Source organism: Eubalaena glacialis, chromosome 1, assembly GCF_028564815.1.
Source record: "Eubalaena glacialis isolate mEubGla1 chromosome 1, mEubGla1.1.hap2.+ XY, whole genome shotgun sequence".
In the NCBI taxonomy this organism is placed as follows: domain Eukaryota; kingdom Metazoa; phylum Chordata; class Mammalia; order Artiodactyla; family Balaenidae; genus Eubalaena; species Eubalaena glacialis.
In genome coordinates this window covers 204420893-204448583 of record NC_083716.1, presented here as the reverse complement: position 1 = coordinate 204448583, position 27691 = coordinate 204420893, and the positions used below count along the sequence as shown (strand labels likewise).

The following is a 27691-nucleotide window of genomic DNA, read 5'->3' as shown; positions in this document are numbered from 1 at the left end:
ATATGACCACTCTCAACAGGACAGTCTTTACTAAACTGCAAATTCCTGGGAATGGGGAGAAAAAAAATCCATTTCTGACCTTCCCCTACCCTCCAGATCATCTGTAACTGTTCAGCCCAGCTACCATGGGATAACTAGACATCCTGTCAGGGATAATTGCTAAGTCTGTACTACAGTTCAGTTACCCATTGATTCATATGGCATCTTTCTGATATGGCTGAATATTTTAGGGGGCTCAAATAGACCACTGTCATTATTCATCACCATGTATGTTGTGACTATAGATCTACCTTTTATTCACGTCAAGAAACATTTATCTAATGAGAGCATACCTCATATGTATTGGGCCTTTCGCTTCTTTAGTATAGCCGTTAAAATGGTAGTGCCATATTTAAAAGTTTGGTTTGCCGCTTTTAAATATGACATTTCCAAAAAATGGAAATCAAGGACCTATCAGAACTTCTTTGAATGTAAAATATCTGAAACCTGCAAACCATGTACATTTTCAGATTTAATAGTGGAGTATATGTGAAGATGTACTGAAAGTAAAAATTATTAAAATATTCTTAAAGGAAACCCCCAAGAATTTAAACAAAACAAAACCCCTCCAAATTAATAGCAGTTGCCATTTTGTAATCATTATAGCTGTATTTGCTTCCATGTTTTGTAGTTTCTTAACAAATTACTGTGAAATTAGGTTAGTTGGAACATGAATAAATGTACAACATAAATGAGTATACTTTTGCCTTCATATTATATGGCAACATTTTCTTTGATAATCGACATGCCCTCATAATATTGCCCTTAAGATCAGATATTATGTAACCTTAAATTATAGGAAACAGAATATGCCTGAAGGACAATTCTGCAATATATAATTGGGAGCATGCAGTTGATAGAATTTCCAAGGGTGCTGAGCCCAGTGACAAGGTACCTGGAAAGCTGGGTCCTTAGGGAAAATTTGTTGCAGCATTTGAGCTTCCATCTGAAAAAAATACATGTAATTAATTAAGATGGGAAATATTCATGCATAACTGTGTTTTTAGATCTTCTAGTGCATACTTCTTACCCCAGAGGATGCAGAAACAGTGGCTAAACCTAAGTTATGAATAGCATCTGCTAGAATATAGCAAAGCATGTTTAAAAGAGTATACATTTTCCCCTGTGTCTTTGATTATTGAAGATACTTTAGGGGGACAAATGCTAGAGGAAAATCTCTTTATGCAAATGTATTTCTGAGTTGAAAGGAGGAGAAGAGAAGTTTGTGTTACCTGCCAAAATTAATCATTTAATTCTAAACTCTTTCAGATAATGATTAAACTGAGAACAATAATAAGAAAATATGTACCAGATGAAATAGTTTTTAAGCAGTGGCAGAAGCTTAGAACTGATCACAAATAATTTCTCATAACGCTTTTCTTTCTCATTTGTCCTATTCCCCCATGTAACAGTTTTAAATGGCACTCTTATGAAATAAATAACTAAACACCAACCATATTTTTTTCATATCCTGAACAATATTTTGGCTGTTTTTCAGAAGAATCAGAATTCTGAAAATTAAATAAAGGTTTCTAAAATACCAACTTCAGAAAGTTTTATTTAATTTGTGGAATAATTTTGTTCTCTTTTTTTTTTCAATAGGGTCTTTATTAATTTAGTCTAGTTACTTAGTGCTTATATTAAATAATCTAATAAAAGTAAGGGTTATAACATAACGTTTCCCAAATGTGAAGCAGCATCTATTACATGAGACAAAATCTTTATGCTGCAAAATGTAAAAACCATGTATAGAGTTACAAGGCATCAAATGGTACTGTATGTATTTTTTTAAGTAGAACATTTTTGTAGCATAAGGGGGTAGTCAGCTCAAGAAAAGATTGGCAGACAGCTGTGTATCACTATAGTTTATTCAGAAAGTGCTCTAAAATTCATATTTCAGTTCTTCAAGGCCAATAATATTCCTTATGATCATTTCTCCTGATACAGATATGATTTAAGATTAAAGTTAATGTCCTAAAGAGTAGAAACCTACCTTATTTGTGTTTGTCACTAATACCCAAATTGCTGCAGGTAGAGCTTTCTCTGTGTGTTTGTTTGTGTGTGTGTGTGTATTTTTAGATAAATTCATTTAACCAGTACAGCCTCAGTATTTATTCTGAATTGTCAAATCATCTGTTTTGGTCCGGTGTTTTCTTTTGTATTGTTATAAATACAGGATTAATGTATTGTAGGTTCCCAGACAAGTATGTTTTGAGGTTTCATTAATTTGTGTAAGTTATAATGCTACTTGAATAATGTAAAATGCTGGAAGAATGCTATTTCATTTACCATTCACTTTTACCTCAATACAAGACATTTGAAATATAGATAGTCTTTAAAATCAAAACTGAATGTGTAGGAGAGTTTCAGTAAATTGTACTGGGGTACTGCTAAGCTATGGATTAAAAAAGGAAAATATGTACACTTCAAAAACCATTTTTGTTTTGCCTTTTTTCTCCTTCCTCATTGAAAAGTCATTCCTACCACAGGTTTCACAATAATAACTACAATTTATGTCCTTATGCTGCTACAGTTTGATGATATACCACAGTCAGGCCACAGGTTAGAAACACAGGCTGAGTTATTATATACTGCTGGGTAGTGATTTCCTGTGAACTGATTTATGGATAAATAATTCTATGTTCTTATTATATAGGACAGTTTTTAATTTCTTTGACAAAGCATAGCTGAACAACAGAAAATTACACGCTATAGCATAGGGACACGACCACTCTGAGGAGGATAAACAGATGCGATCAATGTCATGAGTTCTCCTATTTTTAAAAGGGGCCTCATCAGCAGTTGGTGTATTGTGGAAATAATACCGCTAACCAGAAGCCCCAAGGCTTAGTTACTCTGAGACTGGGATTGTTTTATTGATACTCTTTTGCTGAGATCTTTTCAGGGAGTTAATGAAATGTATAAACCCTAGCCTTTAGATATTAAAGCTAATGTCTCATTTTTTTCCCAGGCTGAGTTTTCATTTTGCTTTGAAAATTAATGTTAAAATGCACCTGGAATAAAAGAAAATTATTCACTGAGCTGTTCTACAGGAATACTGCTGATATCTTGCTGGTTTCCTATATCTGTCTCACAGATAATCTGTGGGCTTTATTCTACAATATACCCAACATATACCTATTTTATCAGCATCTATCTCTATGCTACCACAAACCGTGAGAGCTGTTCTCTTGTACTTTATAGGTGATCTGTTGCAGGCCTTCATGAAATAAATATTTTTTATATTTGAGGTACAGGGGATAAAACTATCATTTTGGTTTATTTTAAGAATGGTTTCACTTAACTATGTGTTTAGTAATAACAAGCTTCTCTACTCAATTGTGAGCTCCATAATTACAGGGATAGTGTGTACTGGGTTATCTTTGCATCTTAGTGACTTATGCTGGAGACACGAAAGAAAAATTTGTTAAATGAATGATGATTAATGCTTAATACAAACCCTTGTGATGTTTTATTGCTTATATTGTATTATCGGCACATTTTATTTATCACTCAGAAGTGATTGACTTTCTAAAAACTTGAATCAAATATTGATGAACTGTAACGTGTATTATCACCACTCTTGTTTTCACATAGTTAGAGGTACGAATGATATGAACGATGCATATGAATTATGCATCTACTGAGAAGAGTATTTGGGTTCTTTGAGATAGGTTATAAACTGATAAAAATACCAAATACATATGAACACAAACAGCTATTGATATTTCTCTTTGTGATACGTCCATTCTGTCAGAATACTGCATTGAGAGAGTAAAAAACTGGTTTCCATTATTGCATCTTTTTAATTTTAGACAAAAATTGCCTCCATTCCCAACCTAATTTTATGTCACTAATGGGAAATTTACCTACAAATGCATTTTGTTATTTGGTCTAAAAGCATTACATGAAGAGTGGATTGGTCCTCTGTATTTTAGTGAACAGATTTGTCTAGATATAAACAATTTTATTTATATTATGCTCAATTCAATCATGTTAACATTTGTATGAATTTCAACCCCAAAATAAAGGCCCATAATTTGGGACTCAAAGACCTTGAAATTGCATCTGTAATAATCCTCAGCACCAGGCATTTTGTAAATGTTCACAGATGATAAATTCTTTGGAAATAGGAAAGATGATGTGGGAAACAATGTTTATGTCTGAAATGGCACTGTTGAGGGAGACGATTTTTTCCAGAGAAGCTGGCCTTTCAGGCCCTGCCACCTGTTTGCTCATTGGTCTCATATGTTCCTTTGTTTAACATTAAATGTCAAGACCCTGCCCCATGTGTGACTGTGTGATTGGGCACTGGCACATGGGCAGAGCTGAGTAGAAAGGATATTGGTCCAGTAGTTAGAAAACTTGTCAGATGAAGCCCTGGGGCCTAGTTCTGGCTGTCACCCACAGATGTCCTGGAACACTCACTCTTCTCTGATCTTCACCTCACTTTCAGGTGTAATACTGACCCCCTGCTCTCCTCGTGAGGAGGAACTAATGGTTTGGAAAAAAACACTTTGTAAACTGTAAAGTAACATAAAGGGATATTGTGATAAAGTTAAGCTCCTTCTAAGATACACAAACTAGCCAAGAGTATTTATTGTGCAGCTGTATAGAGAAAGGAATTACTTCAGGCTGGGTTGATCAGAGTTGGAATTATTCTTGGTGCAGAATTTGAAGAATGTGTACAATTTCTAGAAGTGAATGCATGGGATCAGTACTCCAGACAGAGTGAGAGTGTGATATATATTCAGAGAAGAATTGGGAATTGCCATTTATTGAGCATGTACTGTGTGCCTGGCTGGGCTTGAGTGTCTATGTGTGTGTGTGTGTGTGTAGAGTACTATCTAATCATCATTAGTTTTCCTCATATTTTGGATTGGGGCTATAAAACCTACTCATGGAGTGTAAGCATTAGAAATAATTCTGTATACTTATAGTCATGCTGTTTTTATTGAGATTTCTCCAACACTGCGAGTCAGATATCCCCGGTGGGAACATAACCTCTCTTCCTTCTTTGTTCGCCTTCACTGTACTGAAGCATTTCTTGGGGTCCGCATCCCTCCTTAGAGGGAGCCAGGAAGAGGCTGTTATAGATGTTAGATACACCTATCTGGATTATTTCAGCTCTTTTTTTCTCCCCTCAGAATGCTTCCCTTTTTTAATCCACCTGAATTCCAGTACAGGTTAATCATCCTAAAGCTTTGCTTGATGGTGTTACATCTACACCCAAGAACTTTCAAAGATCTGTTTTCCCCTAACTTTTACTGAGCACTTATTGTGTGCCATCCCAGTGCTACATTCTGATTCTCATTTTAAGCCTCGTGGCAACCCCAAAGAGTAGGCACTGTTATTATCCCCATCTTACAGATAATGGAAGCCAAGCCTTAGAGAGACCAACTAAATAACTTGCCCAAAATCTTGCAGCTGACAAGCAGAGGAAGCTGGGCACGGACTCACCTCTGACTCCAGGCCTTGCTCCTGACCTCTGACCCATACGGTGCGTTACTGAGTTGGGCATCTGAGGCCTTCCAAACTTGGAGCCAAGATCTTTTCCAGTCTTTGCTTGTGAAGTGCCTCACACTTGAACCAGTGTGACTTACAGGCTACTAAGAAGAGCGAGTGATTGATGTACAGTCTTCCTTTGTGATTTAAAATAATGAGGGCCTTTTATAGGCACTTGACTAAATTAAAGATTAAATGATATTGAAGTCATCCTTGAGTAAATATTTTTGAAATAAATTGACTGTATCTTTCTTTTAGGGAGCATTAAAAGATGTCTCAATAATTACTGTAAATGATTAATTGTTGGGATTAATGATATCCAGGCTCTGTACTAAGGGCTCTACATTCAATCTGCACAATATTCCTATGAGGTCAATACTTTTATTGTTCCATTTTACACATGAGAGGACTGAGGCGTAGAGAAATTAAGTAACTTGCTACAGTTACATGGTTAGTAGGTGGAGGAGGCAGGATATGAACAGAGGCAATTTGACTTGGAAGCCGGAATTCTTTGTCACTATGGTCTACTGCTTCCCATTTTGATTTCCTCAATTAACACTTGACACCAGCCCAAGAAATATTTTTGTCTATTTTATATCAGGGAAGGAGGACTGTATTTCCAAAGAGGGTTAATACTTTAGACAGAGACCTTATTTGGAGGAAAGGCTTATTAAAAAGAGTTACTCCAAGTCCCTGCCAGGCTGGAGGAGAGCAGCCTCTGGACATCACTGTCCTACCAGATCTGGTTCCTGCAGACTCTGGTAGGTAGTTGAGCAAAGAGCATAACTTCTGGGTGCAGGTTAGTCAATATGGTGCGAAAAAGAAAAAGCACACGCACTTAGCATTGCCTGAAAATAGCATGTGTCAGCAGCTCTCTTCCAAGATGTAGAAACCACCCTGTAGCAGCTGCTCTCTGTGGAGGCATTAAGTGTTGTGAAGACACCTGTATGTGTCTAATTCCAGCCCAAACAAGTCTCCTTCCGGCTCATCAAGGTGGGGAGAGAACTTATCTAAATGGAGATTACTATTTTCAATAGAGTGACTTGTCTGTCATTTCCTGTAGAGATTCTTCCCCCTCCACCTTTTTTAAAATTGAGGTATAATTTACATACAATAAGATATATGCATATTAAGTGTTCGGTTACATGGATTTTGACAATTTTCATACCCGTGCAACCACCAGCCAAAACTAGAAAATCCCCTTTATGTCCCTTTCCAGTCATGCCCCTGCTGTCTGGAGGTAACCACATTCTGACTTCTCATAGATGAGCCTTGCCTGTTCTTGTATTTTACATAAATGAAATCATTCAGAGATATTCTGTTGTCTCTGGCTGCACTGTGGTATAAACTTACAGCGAAACACTCCTCAACAATAAAAAGGAATGAACAATGACACACACAATAGCATGGATGAATTGCCTCTAGAGTTATGCGTTAAAGTTTACGGGATTCATTTGCTTCATGCTACCTTCATATTCTTAGTAACCAAAATGACCCACAAAATTGGCTTCTTCTACTTGCCTATGATTGATAGTGTGCAATTGCTGACTTCATTTTTTCTCCATCTAATCTCTTATAATAAAATATCATCTTTAGAAGATGGTCTGTTTATACTCAACTTATGGGCTATCACGATAATGATGTTTTAAGGGGATTAAAATTGTGGAGTGATTTTTTAAAAAAGGAACTATGTTAGGCATGTTACATGGTATCTTTTTAGTACTTTCAAATATCAGAAGGAGTAAGGGAAGCAGCGAAGCAGACCCAGCCTCTCCTGGATAGCTGTCCAGCGGGCCCTGGATGTTCATTTTCATGACTACTACATGCTGTGTGCTGTGCACTTTTCATTGTCATGAGAGAGAATGTTAGGAAAACTATCCCCACAAGAACACAGCTTTTCTTGGCAAGTGAAATATGACTTAAGGAGCCAGAACTGGAGACATACGGTACTATGAATGGGAGCTGTGTTACTTTATTGGATCTGAGTCCAGGCACTATTTATACCGCAGCATATTCAGCACCAGATTGTTAAATCTTAATACTGAAACAGTGCATCATTTTAATATTTTTGTTCTGTTTATTCCCTGTTTTCAAGCATTATGTCAAGCATTGCGCATTCATTGATTTCATCTTGGACAGGACGAGTGCCCTGACCAGAAAGTTCATTTCCTATTATTGAAATTTCGCCCCATAGCTATAAAGCAGCATTTTGTGAAGCTTTTAAAAGTTCACTTGGGTATACAGGTGTTCTCTGTCTTTGGTGATAAAATATATTTTTTGAAAGAACAGTGTAGTTGGACTCACCTGCATTGTCAAAAATAAAAATAAAAATGCTGTTTCTCTTCTAACGCTAAAACATAGCTGTTTTGGATGTGTGACAATTTTTGATATCCTGGGGACCGTTGGATTTTTCATAGCATACAAATAAAATGTTTGTTGCTGTGTTGTTTGTGAAATGGGCTTCTCTTTATTTTTCTTCATCTATGTTATGTGCGCCCTGTGCACCAGATAAGATGGGTCCATCTTGTGAATAACTTAGCATTTTCACCACGTGTTGCTGAAGCTGTCCCATGAGTCTGCCCAAGTTTGACCAGGATTTTTATTCTCTCTCCATTGTCACGAGTGTTTACCATATGTAGCAGGAAACCCACAGGGAAAGGGTACCACTGTCACTGTGAAAAGAACTGAGGAATTAAAAAAGGAAAAAAAAGGAAGTTGAAGGCATCTCTGCTATTTCTGATCTGTGGTCAATCATTGTGCTATGGAAAACAAGCCCTCTGCCTGGTGAAATGTGAATCTGGAAGTGAACTCTCACTGCTTCTTCAGCTCCAGATGCTATTCGCACTGGGGTTCACACCACAACCAGGATGTGACTGTGTGTGTGCTGAGCCCACACACAGGAATTTTCTTGTACAATTCAAAACTGAATCTTATATTTACTTAAGGCTTGCTTTTTTTTTTTTTTTTGTCTATGAAATCAGCAGCTCGGTATATTTAGCATCAGTCTTAAGTTAGACTGTGAAACAAGACTTTGGGGGAAGGAAGTATCCGTATGGTTTTCTAAGTAATTTAAGAAAGAGGAAAACATAAAAAAACTGATTGTCCATGATTAAACCTCATCCTTTCATTCTCATCTTCCTGTATAGTTAACTCAGTTGTCAGCCAGAAAGAAATAGTCTATTGCACTGGGTTGTAAAATATCTCTGAGTGGGCCTTGAATGTTGACTATTGGATGACCTTCCTAACATTGAACAAACAATGGGAGGGTTTAATAAATAGCAGATATGTGTTTATTATGTTTTTCTTCCCTGTGCAGGAATAATCAAGCTTGGGAGGTGGAACCCTCTCCCCCTCAGTTATGTGACAGATGCACCCGATGCGACAGTGGCCGACATGCTGCAAGATGTCTATCACGTTGTGACGTTGAAAATCCAATTACAAAGGTCGGTGTCTCTGAACATCTGCCCTTCCTAACTCTCAGAGCTGCTCTGTTGATCATAGAGTCGCTACAGAGATCAGCTCATCCTGTCTTTGTTAATTTCTAGACATTGGATGAAATGAAAAAAAAAGAAGAAGAAGTGGGGGGGGGGGGCGTCACCAGGCATCTTTATAGTCCGCATTCCAACTGTTTTATGTTTTGTTTTCAGAAGCAGTGAAGTGGTAACCTAGGGGAAGCTTGATAAATCATTAAAAATCTGCAGCCTTTAAAGGGGAACTTTCCACAGCCCCTAATTTAATGAGTCCTCTGGTTAAATGCTTAGCACATAATATTTGAAGAATAAACACCTCTGCTGTTTCAGGCTTGCGTTTGAGGGGTGAGTTTGGTGCCCTTGTAGCCTGCTTACCAAAAAGGTGCTGGCACTGGACGTCTCTTGCTTTCCTCTCTGGTGGCTTGCAGAAGTTCTGGGGATGATTTCTTTTTTTCAGATATAGCATCCAGAACAAATTATGCCTCTGAAGAATCTAGAGTTTCTCTGCAGAGTCTTGTATTGTAAAGTGCCTGCAACTCATGTGATTTAATGAATATTGTCCTTTACTGTAAAGGTTTTGAATCTACCCCTTTCGGAGATTCTACACTTTAATAGGGACCCACCATTCCTGTCCTTGTCTAGGAATGCTTTAATGTCTTTTCTTTAGTTAGTTTTTTGTTAGCGAAGTGACATCTCTGGATTGTTCTATGAGGGTGAAGGGTAGGCCTTCAAATTTGATGAAGCATTTGTTTACATTTAACCTTAGGAATGTCCAATAATTAAGTTTAAATTGTGGAAGTTTATAATCACACTGTCATGCCATTTCTTTCAGTAGATTGGAGAAATCCTATTTTAAAAAAATTGGCATTTCTTCATATCCGAAGTGACTGGTTTTCTCAGGCTAGTGTGATAACCAACTGAAAGAGACCGTGATGGGCTCTATCAAGGTCCTAGAGAAGCAGTTTTGCTCCCTTTCCCTCATTTTGGGCCCACATTCAACCCTGTTCTTTGGTGGTTCTCCTAATGCTTCACAGGACCCAGGGGTGACTGCTGTACTCTGCATTTAAGGGTTTGCATGTCATTCATTCTTGCTCTGTTTTCCAGTTGTTCGAAGTTGGAAGACTTGCCTGCGGAACAGTGGAACCACGCCACGGTCCGCAATGCCTTAAAGGAACTGCTCAAAGAGATGAACCAGAGCACGTTAGCCAAAGAATGCCCTCTCTCCCAGGTCAGTGTCTTCAGGAGAAATGAAGAAGCCAAGGGTGGGCTGTCTGAGCAGGAGGGGCACTCCTGCTCAGACAGCTGTCTTTTATTTATATTCACACTACATCTTAGGTGGAGAAAAATATGGAGGTTGTGGTGCTTTTTTTTGTAGAGGAGAACTTATCACTTACTGAGAGCTCTCATATAGTGGGAGTCACATTAAAACATTTTAAACTCACAGGCTTTAACTTCTCACATATGTCGTAGGAGGTAGGTATCAGTGTCTCCATTTTATAGATCAAGAAAACAAGGCTCAGAGAAGCACTTTACCTGCCTAAGCTTACTCAGCTGGTTAAGTGACAGGTTGCAACCCCAGCTGAGACCTCCCTTGCCAAAGCTCAGGCTCCAAATTACTGTGTTATTTGGTCAGTGAAATGGGTCAGCCATGCCAAACCCATCTTAATTTGTTTTTATTTGTTTATTGAGCCTTTTCTGGGTCTAGCAGAGAGAGATGATCTTTGCATCATACACACTTGTAGAGATTTGGGAGTGAGTTCACCACATGAAAATGCATCACGAGAAAAAGTGGTACTTTGTTTTTACTGAACTGATCATAAACTAAAACAAGCCACAAAAATAAGAGATTGAGAGGATCAAAGGGAGGAACAGCAGAAGAAAGGGCTTGCGGTTCCATTTGTGTTCATGGGTGAAGAAGGCCTCACTTTTTCTAATGATAAGATAATAATTTGGTGGCTATGGGGAGTGACTTAGAACTGCTGTGCAATGAACTCAGGTTAACATTATTTAAAGCCATGAATGGAAATCCATTTTCTGGTGTGAGTTGCTACACTTGATTTAAGACAGTAGACTGACTACATGTCTGTCAAATTCAAGGGAAGATGACAAGAACCATAGAAACTTGATGTGTCCTGAGCTATGTTCCAGGATAATAGTCTTTGGGGGAAGCAGGAAGCCTAGTGGTTAAGAGCTTGCATTGTGGAATCAGTCAGATCTGGATTCGTGTCCTGGCTTACAAGCTTTTGTGACCTCATCTTTATAAGCCTGTTTCTTTGTATGTAAAACCAGGAGAGTAATAGTTCTAAGTCATATAATGAGGAGTAATGAGATAAATCACATAAATTCTTGGCCTGGTACATCGCATACAGTGATACTCCATAAATAGTACCAGCTGTTATTCCTGAGACATGATATTATTGGTGTGAACTGAATAATTTTTATATGCGTCTTGGAGAGTGTTTTGGAATTTAGGTCCTCTGAGACAAAGCCTGCTATTAATATTTTTGCTTCCAAAAAATCAGGACGGCATGTACCTGAGTGGTAGATTGAAGGGGACACCATCAGTTACATCCCTACTTTTGTGCTTACACCTTTCACATAGGCCATTTCAATACCTACCTGTAGGTATGTACATAGGTGCTAAAGCTTGTTGCTAGAATTTTGATTTATTCCAATGAGATTGCTTATGAAGTTCTAAAAATAAATATTTTGAATTATTCTGATCATATACAGGGACTGGATAAAGAACAATTTAGGGAAAAAAAATTTCAATCATTTCTCCCAAATTTTACAATTAGTCACAATTAATTTTCTCTTGGATTTACTTGAAAGTCAAATTGGGCTTTGCCTAGAAGTGGACAAGCTCCTAACAATATCACCAATTCAGAATTTTATCCAGGGCTTTTGAGGCCTAATTTTGGTCAAAATTGATCTATTGTGATTATTAGGTTTGGTTATAACTATAAAATGTGGCTAGAGGGACAGCCTGAGCGGAAATAACCCACATTAGGGGCTGAGCACCCTGAGCTCTCATCTCAGTAATTTTTTTTTTGTTTTTTTGGCCATACCACGTGGCTTGTGGGATTGAACCCGGGCCCCGGCAATGAAAGCGCTGAGTCCTAACCACTGCACTGCCAGGGAATTCCCGAATCTCAGTTCTTTTATGTTGAATGTGTGATCCTGGGCAAGCCCATCCACTCTCAGAGCCTCATTAAACTCGTCTGTAAACTGGGCATGATTGTATCCACATATGTCACATAATTTGCAGGGTTGTCTTGAGATTCAAATGAGAACATCTTTACCCCTGCTGTAAAAATCCTCTTTTCTCCCCCATTTTCTGTTCTCATTGCTTGCCCACCTAGTTGCCCAACCTAAAAAGTTTCTTTGCTGTCACTCTCATATTAGATATAATGGATTCTACCACCTCTGTATCTAAAATCTTCCTCCTCTGTGCCATTGCCTTGTTTAGACTTTTGTCACCTCTCATGTGAAATATTTTCAGTCATCCCGCATCATAATCTTTCTCCTGCCACCTGCTTCTCCAAAGCTAACATTGTGCCATTTTCTCGTCTACAAGCCTCCAGCGACTCCCCCCTGCTCAGCCTGTAGGAAGAATAGACTGCACAGCATAGCCCGTGTATACCGCCAAGATGCCACTAACCTGATTTCCCACCAGTCCCCTTCCTCCCTCTACCTACGTCCACTCTGTGCTCCAAACCATGCAATTAATTGTTCTGAAACATTTAACATTGCTCAAACTTCACCAAAATATTCCCAAGGGTGGGAGCAACCTAATTAGTCCCATTAGCACTTCAAGTCTGACAAAGCAACTTCTTATGTTACTTTTACAATTCATGAAAAGTAATACACAGTTTACTCCCTATACCCGTGTTTTTGCTATTTTTAAAAATGCCATACAAATCGCTTTACCTGTTAAATTATTAACCTCCCCTGTCCACATGAGAGTAGTCCTCAAGGGAGATGTGCCATGTTAACCTGTGGCTTTGGTGGCCCCTGCACACAGTGATGGTGACCTCAGAGTCCTTCAGCGTGACACTACCTTGCTTTTGCTATGCGATTTCTCTTGGCTAGCATGCGCTACTCTCTTCTGCTTGAGGAAATCTTTCAAATTCCAGCTGGAAAGTCACTGCTGGTGAAGAACCCTGACCTTCTGATTAAAGCAGTTGCTGCTTCTGCTTTTAGTAGCCTTTTGGACACACCCCTGTCACAGCACTTATCACAGCCTGTTGTCAGTGTTATCTGCCAGTTCTCATCACTTACTGGACTGCCCACAATAGCAGAAGCCATCTCTTATCTCCGTGTTCTCAGCATTCAGCACAATGTATATCTTGCATGTTGTTGTTACTCTAATGCAGGAGTTCTAAACTTTGGCCCAGTTGAGCTTTGGGGCTGGATATTCTTAGTGGTGGGGGAATGTCCTGTGGTCCTGTGTGTTGTGGGATGTTTAGCAGCATCCCTGATCTCTATCCACTAGACGCCGGTAGCATCCCCCCTACCCAAACCCCCCGCCCCGTGACAACCAAAATGTCTCCAGACATTGCCAAGTGTCCTTTGATGGGAGGAAAATCACTCTTGCTTGAGAGCCACTGCTCTAATGTATTTAATAAATTCAATATTAAAATGTTTTAGAAAGTTTTATAAAATGTAAAGTTTTATTATTTACAGTGTTCTTGGCAGCTCTAAAATGTTTTGAACGAGAAACAGTGAATACAGTACTTTGGTGGTTGATGCCCAGTACATTTTCAATCAACCAGGGGCTCAGTTCTGTTGCTTAGATATGGAGGAGCTTTGATTTAGGCTTCTGGTATGCTGTGTGATTATGGAAAATCTCACCGGGGTAGTCCTTCTCAGCCAGCATGGGCATGTAATATGGGCGCCTGAATTAATCCTATGGCTGTTACCCTGAAACGTTCCGGATTATTCACTTAAATTGCATAGCTGGATTGCATTTTGGTGTGGAGATAAGCTCACTCATTTTGTTGGTGGCTGTCATAGAATAGGTGCATACATTTTTGTTCAATCTGTGCACTGTGAAAAAGAATGAATTTTTGTTCTGAGACAGTGAAACAGTAATTAAAAAATGTATTTTACCAGCTTTAGTGGAGTCCCAGTTAAGAGTCAGGTACTTTACAGTGGGCTGGGGGTACAGTGGTGAGGATGAGAGAGAGATGAAGCTTTCAGTGTAGGACGAAGGGAGTGGAGCACCAAATGCTACTTACTTTAAAGCAGAACGGTAGATTATTGGGCTATCTAAAATATTCTCAGTTCATGAGGAAAAGATTCCTGCTTTTAACAAAATTCTCCCTTACTACCCCCAAGCCAAACCATATTAGGTGTTTCCTCACTTAAGTTTGGCAATTGCATAAAAGAATGATTCAGTGGCTAGTATATATTTTCTTGAACATCCCAGTGGTCTACATTTCAAAAGAGCAGCCTTGAAGGCAGAAGGAAAGAGTGGAAAAGTCCATAAAAGGGCAACAATTGTAGGCTGAGGCATATATATTTAAAGGGAGGGAAGTCATGATTTAGCTGTACTCTATCTGGCCAGGTGCTTGGAAAGTATAGGTTGTATTTGTGTGTCTGTGTATTTATTTTTGATTTCACCTTTCAAAATGTGTTTAAATGCTGACAGCCTCTTCCTTTTCCTCTGATGTCCCCCTGAGTCACCACTTCCAGCCTCTTCCATCAGCCCATAGTCTGTCCCAAGCATCCTAATTTCCTATACTTTAGACCCAGGTCTCCCTTATGAAAATGGTCTCTAACTGTTCCAATTTGAAAACATTATGAACACATCTTTCTATGGCTCACTAATTTTTTTACTGAAGGAAGAGTTAAAAGACAAAACCCCAGGTCCTCAGGGTTTCAATCCATTAAACTAAGAAGAGCTAACAGTGCCTGCCTTGATCACCTCATAGGTTATTAGGATGATCCAATGGAGACAATTTGCAAATGTAGGCGCACCTTCCAGTGTCCCCCTGCCTCCCCTCCTAATTTTATCTCTGCGACACTAGACATGCTTTAAAAAATTTTTTTTGTGGTAAAAATACATAACATGAAATTTATCATTTTAACAAGTTTTAAGTTTACAGTTTTTAAGTTTACAATTCAGTGGTATTAATTACATTTACATGTTGTACGACCATCACCCCCCCGCCCCCTCCTCCCCCGATCTATTTCCAAAATTTTTCATCGCCCCAGACAAAAGGTCTGTAATCATTAAGCAATAATTACCCATTCTTCTCTCCCCCAACAGCCCCTGGTAACCTCTATTCTGTTTTGTGTCTCTATGAATTTGCTTATTCTAGATGTCTCATAAAAGTAGAATCATAGAATATTTGTCCTTTTGTGCCGGCTCATTTCACTTAGCATACAGATACGTTTTTAAAGCAGCTCTGTCCCATGCCCCTAGTTGAGGTTTTATTGCCAAATATTTGACGAGCAAGAGGACTGATGGGAGTTTTTGAACTGTGAAAAGGTTACTAGATTTCCAGTATGATGGTGATGTAGCGGTTATATAGTTTTTTAAAGACATAGATTGTAGGATAATGATTTCTGCCATCCTAGGCAAGTCTTGCCCATTTGGGGATCATTAAAGGAACAACTTAAATGTACAATATGCCAAAATAATGAGGCAATGAAATCAAGCAGCCAATTGGGTCAATAGAAAAGAACAAATTGATCATGCCCTCATCTACAGACAAGTGGCTGATCAACTGCCTGGACCAGTATTGTCTTAACCAGTTGCCAACTGTTCATTTCATTTAATCTTAAATTCACGGGTGTAGTGGGGATGCATCCTGTCCCGTGTTAACGAGGTGCCAACTGTCCATTTCAGTTATTTTCATGCAAGGTTGTTTTAGATTACGGCCCAACCTCATGAACTCTTGTTGAAGAGGGCTCACAGGTGACAACTTCTAAATAATTCCCAGTGGGTGATTGAGATGACCATCTGAAATGATTGCATGAAGAGGAGAGAGCTGGCGTCCGCTGGCTCCACCTCTTCTGCGCTAAGCCTTCTATGCAGATCAACTCTGAATCCTTACAGCCTCTGAGGCAGGTATCAGTATTCCCCTTTCACAGACGAGGGTGCCCCTGTCAGACAAGCAAACCATTCGGCAGTCCCTTAGGGGAGGAGCTCTCGAATCAGCCCAGAGGAAGTGTTTCTTTCAGCTAGAATGGCAAAAGTTTTCCATTCTGATAGTATAACTCAGAAATGGGGATGGAAAGGGATAGTAGAAAGTGGCCAAGTAACATTAATTTTTCATGATAAAGTAATTCCTCCAAATTACTTTTTTCCCTTTCCTATAACCTTAATTGGAGTATCATTATGATCTCATGTTTAATATGTTATTTAACATATTACCAAGCAGAATGACAAGGCTGAAAACAAGCGAAGAATGCATATATCATTCATTGCCTGCATCATGCTCTGTCCTCTGTGTTCAGGTGGGAAGGGAGGCCGTGAGATGCCAGCTTCTCCCCCTACTTCTTGCTCAGACAGGGCATTCTCACCTATGGAACATGTAACCATTCACTTTGGTTTTAAAATGTTGTTTTTTACAGTGAGTCTATTATGCATCTGCAGTTTAGCTACTCTTAGTATAATTTTGCTGTTCAAACAAATCTCACTAAGCCAAAGGGAAAGTGGTGAGAGATACCCAATTATTTTATCTTTCTTTTTTGGGGGGAGGAAAAGGGGATGCTCAGATCTCTGTCTTTCCAAGTATATTGTACAAATCATCTTAACCTGTGTTTATTGTTTTGCTTTTTCTATTAAGTTTTAAATTGCCTTTAGGTTCCTTAGCTTTCTCTGATTCTACACTTCTTAACTCATATAAGGGGCTGAAACTTTTTGTTTTATTTTTTGCCACCTTGTTTCTTGCTTTGTCTAAAGCATTGGTTGCAGAATCCACTTTGAGCTTGTGCTAGCAGATGGAGATGGTGATGAACATTTCCCATGAAATAGTGTGGCCTGGTGGTAGTGTCTCTTTGTGGTACTTCCTGCTGCTATTTGACTTTGGGCAAGATGCTTCTTCATTCTGAGTTTCTGAGCCCTTGGTTTGAAAAATGCAACCACACTTGTAATCACAGGTGATGTCTCTTCTCTGGGCTAGTCAAAAACAAACAAGTGAGTTTAAAATTTGTCTCAGGAAGCTAAAAGAAAATTTATTTTTCTTAGCTATATTTCTACTTAGCTGTAATAAGTATTAATAACAATACTATAATATTCTCTTGCAGTTGGCTTAGAGCAAATTCAAATTAGCTAATAAGCTTTGCAGTAACTAATTCTGATATATCTTGATTCCTCAAAACCTTATTTTATTAAAAAATAACTTTTAAATATAAGTGGCAGATGTGTCAGAGTGACTGCAAATGAGGAAACTTAGATTTTTATCCCCCATCTACATTCTTCATATTTAAAATTCCATGATTGATTACAAAGAAGCCTGAAACTTTCAAAAATTTTTCTGTAGTTAGGAAGACATGTTAAACCTTCCTATTTATTTTAATACGTAATATTTTTCATAAAATAGCTTTGTCTACAATCACTGTCTGTGTGCTATTTATGGCTGTGACTAAGGATGAGAGGGGCTGCCTCGATTGCCCATCGCACATGTCCTCCTCCTTTCTTTCTCACATCCCACCACCATGAGAAGTGAAGCATGCTTCCTAAATGCAAAATCATTTTAATATTATTAGTCATTTAGTATTAGCCTATTTAATTATAATATAAATATTGATATTTAATAAAACATAGTCCCTTTGTTTAAGTGTTAAAAATAACAGCACACATATCTTCTGGGTTATTTGTATCAGTATTGCTTTATATTAACATGGATACTGAGGAGGTGGTTGTATTCTGGATTGAAAAAGTGATTCATATCGTGTTCATTTATCAAAAAGGTGGAGGTATTCTAAAAGTCCAATTGTATGGTTGCTCTTGAATGATTGGAAAACATAAAAGAGCAATGTAGACTACAAAATTATATACATATTTTTAAAAGCAGTGAATGGAAATTAGATATTTTTTGGCAGGGTGGTAGGTGGGAGAGATTTTAATTATTACTCATCCCATTTTGCAGCAACTGTATCTCATCAGGTCTAAGATGCTACTGATTGTAAGATGCATCCCAATTTCAGTGATATTAAAGTACAGTCAGGGCTTCCTTGGTGGCGCAGTGGTTGAGAATCTGCCTGCCAATGCAGGGGACACGGGTTCGAGCCCTGGTCCGGGAAGATCCCGCATGCCGCGGAGCAACTAGGCCCGTGAGCCACAACTACTGAGCCTGCGCGTCTGGAGCCTGTGCTCCACAACAAGAGAGGCCGCGATAGTGAGAGGCCCGCGCACTGATGAAGAGTGGCCCCCGCTTGCCGCAACTAGAGAAAGCCCTCACACAGAAACGAAGACCCAACACACAGCCAAAAAAAAAAAAAAAAAAAAAAAGTACAGTCATCCCTTGGTATCCCAGGAGATTGGTTTCAGGACCTCCACGCGGATACCAAAATCCTCAGATTCTCATGTCCCTTGTATAAAATGACATAGTACTTGCATATAACCTATGCACATCCTCCCATATACTTTAAGTCATCTCTAGATTAAATGCTATGTTAATAGTTGCTGGGGTGTGTGTAGAAAATTCTTTTGCTTTTAGGAACTTTCTGGAATTTTTTTTTTCCCAAATATTTTCAATCCACAGTTGTTTGAATCCCTGGATGAGGAACCCATGGATATGGAGGGATGACTGTATTTTTAAAACGTGGCTGTAGAATGGATGCAATGTGGTAAATACAGATTCTCTGTGCCCCAGGACCTCTGGAGAACACTATTCCTTGTAGAGTAAAAGTCAGCATGTGCTGGGTCTGTGTTAGCCCCTTTCAATTTTGTTTATAATGAATTGTTTTGATGTTTTAAAAGTAAATTGACATAACATTAAGATGACCTTGTAGTGTGCGTCCAGAGTATTCTAGCGAGGCCTAGTGGTTCAGACTCAGGCTTTGAGAATATAGCAGTCTAATTTAGGGTTAGAAAATGTTCATAATTGAAACTGTAATGGTAAGACATAACATGACCTTTCATCTTAAATATCCCCAAGATGTACCTCTTCTGTTTTTAAAGCTCTCTCAGGTTGAATTATAAAAATTTGTATCAGTAGAGCTACTTTAAGGGTCAACTAACTGTAAAGACCTGCAGGGAGTTAATATGAATAAAAGGTGCCACAAATTTGAAGAGACATTTCTGGTGACTAAAGTTTCTCATGTTATAGGAAACTTGTCTTTATTTGCTACCCAGTTCCTTTGCTCAGTTCATAGCTTAAACCTATTTATTTTTTGTTCTGTGGTCAGCAGAGTTAGAAACTCACTTATAATAATACGGGGAAGAGAACAAACCTGACTGAGTCTCTGGGTAGCCAACTCCTTTTTTTTCCTATTACCTTTTAATTATTATTATTATTATTATTTTATTATATAAGTTTCAAATGTACAGCATTTACTGTTTGACATCTGTGTATACTACAAAGTGATCACCACCACAAGTATAGTTACCATCCATCACCATACAGTTGAGCCCCTTCACCAATTTCACCCACCCCAAAACCCTCCTCCCCTCTGGTAACCACTAATCTGATCTCTGTATCTATTAGTTTGTTTTTATTTTATTTTTACTTTTTTTAGGATACCACGAGTGAAATCATACAGCATTTGTGTTTCTCTGATTTATTTCACTTAGCATAATGCCTTCAAGGTCCATCCATGTTGTTGCAAATGGCAGGATTTCATTCTTTTTTATGGCTGAGTAGTATTCCTCTGTGTATATACACCACATCTGCCAACTCCTTTTTAAATGAGTGTGAACTGACTCTAGTGTAAGACCATCTGGTGATGAAACCAGCAGAATCCCAGGTATTCATTTTCTTGCCACATAGATTGACACTGGCCACTAACACAAGAGTGTTAATGAAGATGCATCTGGAGCAAAGACAAAGTAGGAAGTCCAGGGAGTGGGGGAAATGTGGATTATCTGAGACCAGAGTAATATGAATTTGTGTCCTGGTCTTATGGGCCAGGAAGAGTTGAGGGGCAGCTGCAGGCAGTACTTAAAACACTTTCCATTTTAATCTGCTTTCTAGATCACTTTGTGATAGAAGGTTTAGCTCTGGCTTCTGCCATGGCTATATATCTTATGCCTTTCCAGAGGGTAACATTCATACAAACAACATAGAAAGATGACAAGTACATTTGCAGTTATTCACATACACCAGAGTAGCTGGTGCATCTGTTATTAGGCTGCTTTCATGTTAAATTTTTCATTATTTTGACATTTCAGTTTGGCATTTTAAAATTTCATCTTTGTCCCTTTTCATCTGTTATATTTCAGTGACTCAGATATCCCACATCAGAACCGTGTTAGACACAAGGGAGAGAAAAAAAAAGAAACAGACAGAGTCACTGTTCTCAAGGATCTCACGAACTGGGACAGAGAGAAAAGCTCAGCCCAGTGAGGGAAGGAACTAGCCCAGCTAGCCAAGAGACTTCTTTACTCCTTTGTTTTAATAACATACAAAGCAGAACCCTGCCTCAGGAAGATTAGGATTCCATTGATCCTCTAAGGCAGCAGGCAAGGCTCCAAGTTCTGTGATACACTCAGGTGATACTGGCTCTTTGTGTTCCAGGGCTGTGTCCAGATCCTCAGATTAAAAGAGTTCTCTTTACTATCTCCCCTTAGAGAACAGAATTGTCATTTAGAGATCAGCAACTGCAGGGAGGATAGCCATCTGCTATATAGAAAGAACCAGAGGTTTCTGTGAATTGAATTAGGACCTCCCTCCCCCATCAGTACTGCATAGTGATTAAAAAAGAGGGAGTCTGTGGGCTCATAGAGGAAACTGTCTTAAATGGGAGTCTATGCAGGACTGTCTACTGGCATTTGAACCTAAATAACTTGTCAATGCCTTGATTTATTGTTATCTTTTTTATCTTGACTACTTTGTCGAAATGACATTAAAAGTTCCAAGATTTCCCTCAACTGTTCCATATCTGGGGAAAACTTTTTTAAGAAAGATGAGATTTCAAGGCAGGATATAAAGCCTTACGTAGGTCATTTGGATCTCTTGACTCGTTTATGTCCATTTGTTTTTAGACAGAATTTGCAGAAATAAAATCTATGTATAAAACATACACATGTACTATCACAGTCATTCAGGTATAAGTTAACATCTGCCACGAATGTTGGTCCAAACATGCCATATTGACTGAAAACATATCTCTGTATGAAATTGAATTCAAGGTGTGCAGTTATAATTTTTAATTTTTCAGTGGTAAGTTAGGTTATGCTCCCTTTCTCTTTCCTGTTAACTGCAATTTCAAACAAATCAGCTAAAGGGTTGAGCTGAGGAGAGAGAGGAGTATGAAGAACAAGAAGGAATCAGGTACTTAAACACTCAAAGTTTTAGCTTTGATGCATTTTCGCTTGAAACACAGAACAAGTGTTATGTTTAGTTTCCCCTGCTCTAAAATAGCGCTGTTAATTTTATCATTTGGTGAATTTTCACACAAGTGCTAATCACACGTTTCTATAAATCATATTAATTTAACTTATTTCCCTAAATGTTGTTCTGTAGTGTGTAGCACGGATGTTCTCAGATTCTTGGCTGTGTAAGCTTGTTGCAGTTGGAAGCGGAACAGAAACATCTGAGAGGCATTATTTGGATTACAGATGCAGGAGCATCTGATCTCACCTTTTGCTCGGGTTCCTAAATCACAACTGTTCTTTCCCTTTGCATTCAATCTGTGTGTCCTGCCCCCTCCATCTTTGACATTGCTCCAGGGTTGGTTTTATGGAGAATGCACTGTCATCATACAAGTTAAAGGGATAGTAAGTTTCGTTAATCATATTTAATAGTTTAGTTTGCGGGAGGGTGACTGCTTCAAATTTAAAAGGCAAAGGAGATTGGTATGGACTATATAATGTGCCTTTTCTTGTCCCTGAAAAGGAATACTCATATTTATGGAAAAATAACTGTTTTTTTTTTTCTTTACAGAGTATGATCTCATCCATTGTAAATAGCACATATTATGCCAACGTGTCAGCAACCAAGTGCCAGGAGTTTGGGAGATGGTATAAGAAGTACAAGAAGATTAAAGGTAAACTGACTTTTATTTTTGAAGCCTATTTTCAGTTTCTTAGGTCAAGGAGTTGTTGATTCTTGGGAATTTATGCTAATTTAGATACAATTGTTAATAAAATTTTATATACTTTTTTATAAAGGTAAGATTCTTTTTTTTAATTGTAAGTATAGTTGGTTTACAATATTGTATTAGTTTCAGGTATACAGCAAAGTGATTCAGTTATACATGTATATATATATATATGTATATATATATGTGTATTTTTTTCAGATTCTTTTCCATTTTAGGTTATTATAAGATATTGAATATAGTTCCCTGTGCTATACAGGAAAGCCTTGTTATTTATCTATTTTATATATAGTGGTGTTTATCTGTTAATTCCATACTCCTAATTTATCTGCCCCCTTCTCCTTTGGTAACCACAAGTTTGTTTTCTATGTCTGTGATTCTGTTTCTGTTTTGTAAATAAGCTCGTTTGCATTATTTTTTCGAGATTCCACATATAAGTGATATCATATAATATTTGTCTTTCTCTGTCTGACTTCAGTCAGTATGATGATCTCTAGGTCCATCCATGTTGCTGCAAATGGCAATATTTCATTGTTTTTCTGTGGCTGAGTGATATTCTGTTGTATGTATATACCACATCTTTATCTATTCATCCGTTGATGGACACTTAAGTTGCTTCCATGCCTTGGCTGTTGTAAATAGTGCTGCTATGAACATTGGGGTGCAAGATAAGATTATTAATATTTTCATCAAGAGATCCAGATTAGCTCCCTTAAAACTAAGATGGTGTTAGAACTAAAGTAAAATTCTTAGCATAATATATGAAGTGTGTAGTTTTCACAAGAGATGCTTGTGAAGGCTGAGATCTTTAAAAATATTTTGAAGTTGTATATTTCAGATAGGCATGTCTATTTAAAAAGCTCAATCAATAAATCATTTTCATTAATTTATTAATGAAAAAAGCAGTCATTCTAGGTTAAATCAGCACTTATAGTTTAAGTACCAATTAGCAAATTGAAATGACTGTGTGGTATCAGGAAATCTTTGGTCAGAAATGGAGTTTTGATGTTGTGTTTATTTGGAGACAATTCCAGAACAGTGGTTAAAGCAAAGGGACTCTGCAGTCAGGAGGACTTGTATTCAAATCTTTGTGTTCTGTTTACTAGCTGTGTGAGCTTGAACAAATTATTTAACTTCACCAAGACTCAATCTCCTTATCTGAAAATTGGAAGTAATAAAAGTAAGTCACTGGCTAGCTGTGAGGACCAAATACGTTAATACTGGCACAAAGTAATCTCTTAATAAACAATAGCTATAATATTGTAACAATAATTAATAGTAGTAATTCTACTAGCAGCAATATATTATATATAGAATTATATCTGATCCTGAATATACCATTCTCATATAATAAATGGCATGCTATTTAGGCCATCCAGCCCTTTAAATATATGTGATATTTTGCCTTTGCAAATTTGTCAATGCTGGAAAAATTCTGTTGTTCTCACCCCACTTCAAATGCTATTCAATTCAAATGCTACCAACCCCTGAGGGGATTGGGGGATATTTTGGTAACAGAACAGGTTGATGTTTGAGGGTCCTTCTAGTTCATATTTTGCATGATTATGACATCATTCATCGTGCTTTGTTATAGGTATTCAGAGACTTGCAGATGGTTCACTGCCCCTGTTGAGAGGGTTAAATGACAATTTATGGTAGGCAGGTAAAAGTAAAGGATTAATTTATTTGTTTTTACTACCTGTAGTTTTCCTCTAGGGAGACAGTATGGAAGTAATGCCTCTTGGCTGTTGAGTATTTGGGAGTTTGTTTACAAGGTTACCTTTGCAGAAAATGAGCTTTATTTGCATTGGTGGCACATTTCTGATTACAAAGGAATGAGAGCATTTTATGCTAAATATACAATTTATAAGGAAAGTCAAGTCGTTGAACTACCCAGGAGACATTAAGTTCACTAAAAATTGAATTAAGATCCATTCCTTTTCAATATATTCTAAAATTCTTAGGACCCTCTAGTTTCTGGCTTGGGTACTTGCTTTACAATGTTATTAATATTAACTCTTGTACAGGATAAGATGAATAATTCCTTCTCATTATAAGACATGATTGTGTGGTTCGGAAGTGTTTCTTTTCTGTAAGTGTTGTCTCCAAGTTTTTCCTTTAAAATCAGATTGTTAAAGTGCTTGAACAATATCCTCTTTGGCTAAAAATCAAAAGAATCACGCAGCTTCAAGGTCATTTGTTAGATCCAATTTACTTGCTATTATAAGAGAAAGGAAGAGAGTGTTCTCTTTTAATAGTCTGGAGTATAATTCCAGATTCAGAAAGACTGGAAACTCTTCACTCTAGTGTTTTCAGAATTGTCACTACAGAATCTGTGTGTGTGTGTGGTTTGTGTGTGTATATATCTGTTCACACACACATTAACACTTATGTCTTCTACTTTTCTCCTTTCTTTCTTAGCAAGTCAATTCTTCAAGCTCTATTTTTTTCTTCAAGATAGTAAATGCACAGTTAAATCTTTAAGTGCCATAAAAGCAGACTGAGACCTTGATTTCAATCAGGAGGTCAAGGATCCACACCTGAAGAGGCGGCCAGCCGCTGTGTACACATGCTATTCAAAGAGAGGAGCTAGTCATTGCTGTTAAAAAGTGTGTGTGTGCATGTGTGTGTGTCAGTAGGAGGAGAAAAGGGAAGGTTAAGGTATGTGTGAAGTAAACACAAGCTGCCGTAAAACAGTTCAAGTGGTGTTGATTCATCAACCAAGGGAGTGGGAGGAAAAACAAAGAATTCATGACAGGTATAATGGTGTAGAGAAAATAAACACCCCAGAGAAGTGCATTTTATTAACTTTCCACCTTCAGAGAAAAGGAAGTGTTGGACCTATACAGGAACATTTCAGTCCTTAGAAGCTTTATGCTGTGAATAGATGTCACTGTGGGAGTTCCTATCTAGTAGAATCCATTTCTCATGAGAAAGCAATGATTTTGTTTGTAAAATTTCTATTTGTGTCCATCCATTTTCAAAAAAAAAAAAAAAGCAATGAATTTCAAATCTGGAAATAAAGTAGCAAAACCAGAATTCTACCTTAGGGCTCTTCCTGAGAGCGCAGAAGTCAGAGTTCTCTGTCTTTCCTTGTCTCCCCTCCCCCACCTTGTTTCCATTCCATAGTTACCAGTTTACATGTATCATTGCTGATATTCAGTATAGAAGAAAATCTCAAGCTAGCTTACTGATGTCTCAAACTAAACAAACTACATTGTTAAATATGTTTCCTATTATCTGCTAATGTCTGTTTTAATAAAACAGTGGGAACTAAATGGTTGCTTCTTAATCAAAACCATGATTTCCCAAACATAAGCTATGTGATTCTGTTACAAATTGCCACATATAGATCTCCTAGGTCAAATTTTTTTTCTCTTCTCATAGAAATAAACAGTAAAATAATTATATACTCTGAAAGATCAAAGTAAACATGACTAAAACCTGGCAAAAATAAAAGTCTACTGAAAGGTTTTAGGAAAAAAAGATCAGATTGCAAATTCTATAGTTAATGCTTAAATAAATATGAGAAAAATGAATAATCAATAATTTGATATCATTAAAAACAGATGTAAAGACTATATACAAATGGAATTGTCTAAATTTTGAAGTAAACATTTTAATGTGCATTTTTGAATTTGTTGTTATTATAGCTAAACTATTTACACTTATTCTTTAAAAAGTCCTAAGTTGGTTTGGCTTAGCATGTTAACGTTATTTTCCCCAGTGATCACAGCAAAGCACATTCTGTTTACCTTTTTCCTTTAATTTCAAAGGCAATCATAGTTGACACAGACATATTTGAGTTCACATTAGTGTTAATTCAGGATAGATGGGGAGACAGTTTGTGTACTCTGGTTTTAAAGTTCAGAACCATGAACCTGCTTCCCAGGAGTTTTTGATACTGAAGAAAATGAAGTGGTTGAATGTGGTAGTTGGTTGGTTCAGATGGCATTTTTTAAATTGCTGTTCATCTCATATTGTAATTGCTTCTGGCCTAGATTTTACAATGTAGCGCTCATAAGCTCCCAGGATTCAGAAAAATACATACATTTTGTGGAAAAACAAAACAAAACAAAAAGACCAATATTAACGGTTGTTTAATGTGTAGGAGTCTTAGTGTTGGACCCAAGGATAATCCACTGGGACCTAGAAACATTCATGCTATTAATTATTTTCAAGAATTTTGGGGGTTATGTGGGATTTACCTATCAATTTTTCTTTCATAGGTTCTACGCATTTTATTAAAACAATATTTTTAACCTCACTCTTCTTTTGGATTAAGTCTATTTAGACATACACTTGCCCCATCAGTTTTATGAAACTAAGTGGCAATTGTGTGCAGTACTATTATTAATTATACTATTATGGCAATCTAATTCTGCAAGGGATCTTATAAGAATGAGAAAGTACCTTAACAAAGAAGCGCTCATATGTTTTAAATGTTTCCTAATTAAAAATTAATCAATTAAAAGAGAATAATTTTATATTTAAAGTGTTTTTCATCTGGCGCCAAAAGCAAAATGAACTGCCGTCTTTGGTCAGGTCGGTTTCAAGTATTTAATATGTCACAAGAATTAAGGGGTCATTGAAAGTTCACCCAATTCTAGTGGATATGTCAAAATTATTTGTGTCATAAAATAATACCACTAGAATGAATGGACCTAACCAAACCCTATACTGTGGCCAGAAAGCAAAATTATCCCCATCACTTTCCTTTTCTCAGTCATTGCTCAAGGAGCCCCTGATTGCTAGTTGTCTTAATTCTGTTTGTTTATTTGAGCTTATTTTGCAAAATATTAAAAAGCTGGGAGAAATGAGGATTTTAAAAACCAGTGTTACTTCCTCAAGCCTGGTTTATTCTAGTAATCAGTATTTTATCTGACCCTGTCTGATCTAGTCTTGCAAGATCAAACGTCCAGGCCAGCAAGCAGACAGTAAACAAAGCCTGTGAAGGGTTTCAGTAAACACAAAGATTAGATGTTGAATGAAAATTAAACTCCTTGAACTAGTTCTCTGTACTAAAGTGGTTAAGTGGGTTGTGATTAAAAGAAATAAGTAATTATGATCATTATAGCTGAAATGATATAATGTTACCACATTTAAAGCATGTCTTGTACCCAAAAATGATTGTGTCATTTACAAAGTGGTGCCTCGAAGTTGAATAGAGAAATCAGTGTCCCCTGACCTGGTTCCATAAGGCAGCCCTTGCTTAGCCATGGTGGTCAGGACAATGCCTTTAATCAACTGCTGGTACTTCTGCCTCTGCTGTTGTTTAGCTCTGATGAGGTAAAAGTAACTTAACTTTTTTTTTTTTTAACATCTTTATTGGACTATAATTGCTTTACAATGGTGCGTTAGTTTCTGCTTTATAACAAAGTGAATCAGCTATACATATACATACATCCCCATATCTCCTCCCTCTTGCATCTCCCTCCTACCAGTAACTTAACTTTTGT

General features: G+C 37.5%; 1 protein-coding gene across 2 annotated transcripts in view; it reads left to right on the top strand.

The window, feature by feature from the left end:
- Window positions 1–27691, top strand: part of SATB2 (SATB homeobox 2) — a 189565-nt gene that overhangs the window by 69350 nt on the left and 92524 nt on the right. For both annotated transcript variants that reach the window (XM_061203725.1, XM_061203719.1), the window contains 3 exons: window positions 8861–8987; window positions 10119–10242; window positions 22076–22178. In XM_061203725.1, the coding sequence (XP_061059708.1) occupies window positions 8861–8987; window positions 10119–10242; window positions 22076–22178 (354 nt within the window). The remainder of the gene's footprint in view (window positions 1–8860; window positions 8988–10118; window positions 10243–22075; window positions 22179–27691) is intronic.